The 2,666-nt window shown below is 40.0% G+C and overlaps 1 protein-coding gene across 1 annotated transcript; it reads left to right on the forward strand.

Moving 5' to 3' along the window:
• Window positions 1–718: 718 nt before the first annotated feature.
• Window positions 719–1,858, forward strand: LOC116266363 (transcription repressor OFP12-like). Its single transcript, XM_031647545.2, has one exon. It carries the CDS (start codon window positions 1,004–1,006, stop codon window positions 1,577–1,579), a length of 576 nt encoding a protein of 191 aa, XP_031503405.1. The 5' UTR covers window positions 719–1,003; the 3' UTR covers window positions 1,580–1,858.
• Window positions 1,859–2,666: the final 808 nt, after the last annotated feature.

The raw sequence follows: 2,666 nt of genomic DNA on the forward strand, positions 1-2,666 counted from the left end.
AGCCTTTAAAAATGTCTGGACAAAAAGTCCATAATGTTTTCAATAAATACCACCGTATACAATTAAATTGTGAAAGAAAGTGTGCACGGAAAGCTGATGATATTAGATCTGAAAAATTGAAAGGCTCAAACGTGTATAACTATATATAATTATATATATATATATATTATTTTTTTTATATTTTTCAGTCTTTATATAACTATATATAATTATATATATATATTATTTGTTTATATTTTTTCAGTCTTTATATATATATATATATATATATATATATATATATATATATCACAGAGTGTTGAGGAATGATTTTTTTTTAATCTGTCTCTAAAAGTTTTAAAAATCATATCTTTACAATAACAGTTGTTGATGGACTTGTTGGGATATTTTTTTAATTATTTTGGTTTCTAAATGCTTATAAATTTTAAAAAAAGTGAGTGAACCATGACTTCTGTCATTTCGGGTCAGCCAACCATTTTTATATGAATAGTTCTATTATTGGAGTCACTCAACCATCATTATATATGAATAGTTGAAAAAAAAATAAAAAGTATAAATTGATATTAAATGATGTATTTATCATAACTTTTTTATTTTATAATTACTTAGTAATTATATATATATATATATATATATATATATATATATATATATATATATATATATATATATATATGAGGGGAAAGAGGGCCGGTTGAGTCGTTGACAGAATGGGGCAGATCTCCCGGCGCACGATTTGAGTGTTGGTCTCGACAGGGAAAGGGATTTTAACTGCCGTCTCGTTGTAGGCTTCCTTCTCAATTCTCATCCTCACGAAGTGCGACATCTCAACCCCCGAAACTGCAAAGTCAGCTGCGGCATTTAGTGCTCTCCCTTTTCCACTCTCTTCCCTCCCTTAATAACACCCACGCGCCCACTACCTCCCCACCGTCACCGCCACCCCTTCTCCTCCTTTCCCACCGCTACCACCTTCCCTCCTCCTCCGCCACCACCACTCCCACCAATGTCGAAGCCGCTCCGCCTCAAGTTCCACCTCTGCTTCCTGCGCTCGAAGAAATCCGGCCACGATCACGACCCCCGCGGGGACGTTGCCAACCTTCCCTTCGATTCCGATTCCGACACTCCACCGGAGTTCACCTCCAAATCCGTCACCACCCACTCAACCGCCTCCTCTTCCTCCTCCTCCTCCCTTCCCCTCGACCTCGCCAGCGCCCTCTCCTCTCGCCGCTTCTTCTTCTCCTCCCCCGGCCGCTCCAACAGCCTCATCGACGACGACTCCAAGCTCCCGCCTCCTGTCAAGACCGCGCCCGAGGCTCTCAACGGCGGCGTCGCCGTCCTGGCCTACTCGCCGGACCCTTACCGCGACTTCCGAGCCTCGATGCAGGAGATGGTGGAGGCTCAGGATCTCGACATCTCGGCCGACTGGGGCTACCTCCAGGAGATGCTCGCCTGCTACCTGAAGCTCAACAGCAGGCGCACCCACAAGTACATCGTCGGCGCCTTCGCCGACCTCCTCATGAGTCTCATGATGGGTCGCCGAAAAACGGCCGCCTCCGGTGGGTATGAGGTTCTCCGGTGAGTTCGGTCTTCCCGAGTTTTTTCGATTCAACTATGCTTCTCATTTTGTATTTTTCTTCAGTTTTGGGATCTTGGTTGTTTTTTTCCTTTTCTTTCTCGGGTTTTTCTATGGTGTATAATATGATACTTACATTATGTGCATAATGGTCTGTACAAATTACGATCTTCTGTTTTTGGGATTTCTCTAATTCCTTGTTTGTTTTCGCTTGGGGTTTGGATTTTTGTGTTTTGTGCAATGTAAACGATATCTTTCTATTTTGTCAGATATAGATTTTGTATCTGTCTATGGGTCACAATCAATATTTTTCTTTTGGCTTCTTCTGAGGTGCAGGAACCACGAGTCGTTTATCTGGAAAAATTGGGATGAAATGGGATATCATACTCGTTCCCTAAGATGTTTTTTTTTTTATCCTGAAAACAGAAAACCGAGGTACGCTGTGATCTTTATTCCCGAGAATTTGAGGTTGAAAATCCGAGATAGCTCTAACTGGCTTCACGATTTTAATGAACGTTATCCTGAGAATATGTGTGATTGTGGAAAATTTCATGCACCTTCAAAATACCAAACAGAGATCTTCTAGCTTTTTGTGTTATCCGGGTAAGTGAATCTTTTAGAAAAAGTCTTCTCGTTTGTTAAATGCTGTTGGTGCGAGAACCACTACTAGTGGGCGGCGGTGGGAAAGTGAACTGTGTCACTTTGTCAAACAAACTTTGATGAGAGGGAGAGACACCTTCTCTAAAAGTGTTCACGTTTGAACCACGAATATATTCTCTTATTGGCTGTTTGGCTATGTATCATAAATTAAAAAACACCAGGATATAAATGAGAAAAATGACCCAAAAATATTAATATAAAAATAAAAACATTCGTGTAGAAAATTGCCCACACATGCCCAATATCTACCCCAAGAGTATTGCATAAATCTGCATTTTTTTTTGTATGACAGAGATAATAACACAATTGTTATTGTTACCAAACAACCCCATTAAAGATCATTTCATCTCAAACAAGGTCTTTCAAACAAGGTCTTCCCCTTTGAAAATCAATTTTCATTAAAGGATTAGGGCTCTACTTAAGCACTGGAATC

The sequence above is a fragment of the Nymphaea colorata genome, chromosome 1 (genome assembly GCF_008831285.2).
Source record: "Nymphaea colorata isolate Beijing-Zhang1983 chromosome 1, ASM883128v2, whole genome shotgun sequence".
NCBI classification, from domain to species: domain Eukaryota; kingdom Viridiplantae; phylum Streptophyta; class Magnoliopsida; order Nymphaeales; family Nymphaeaceae; genus Nymphaea; species Nymphaea colorata.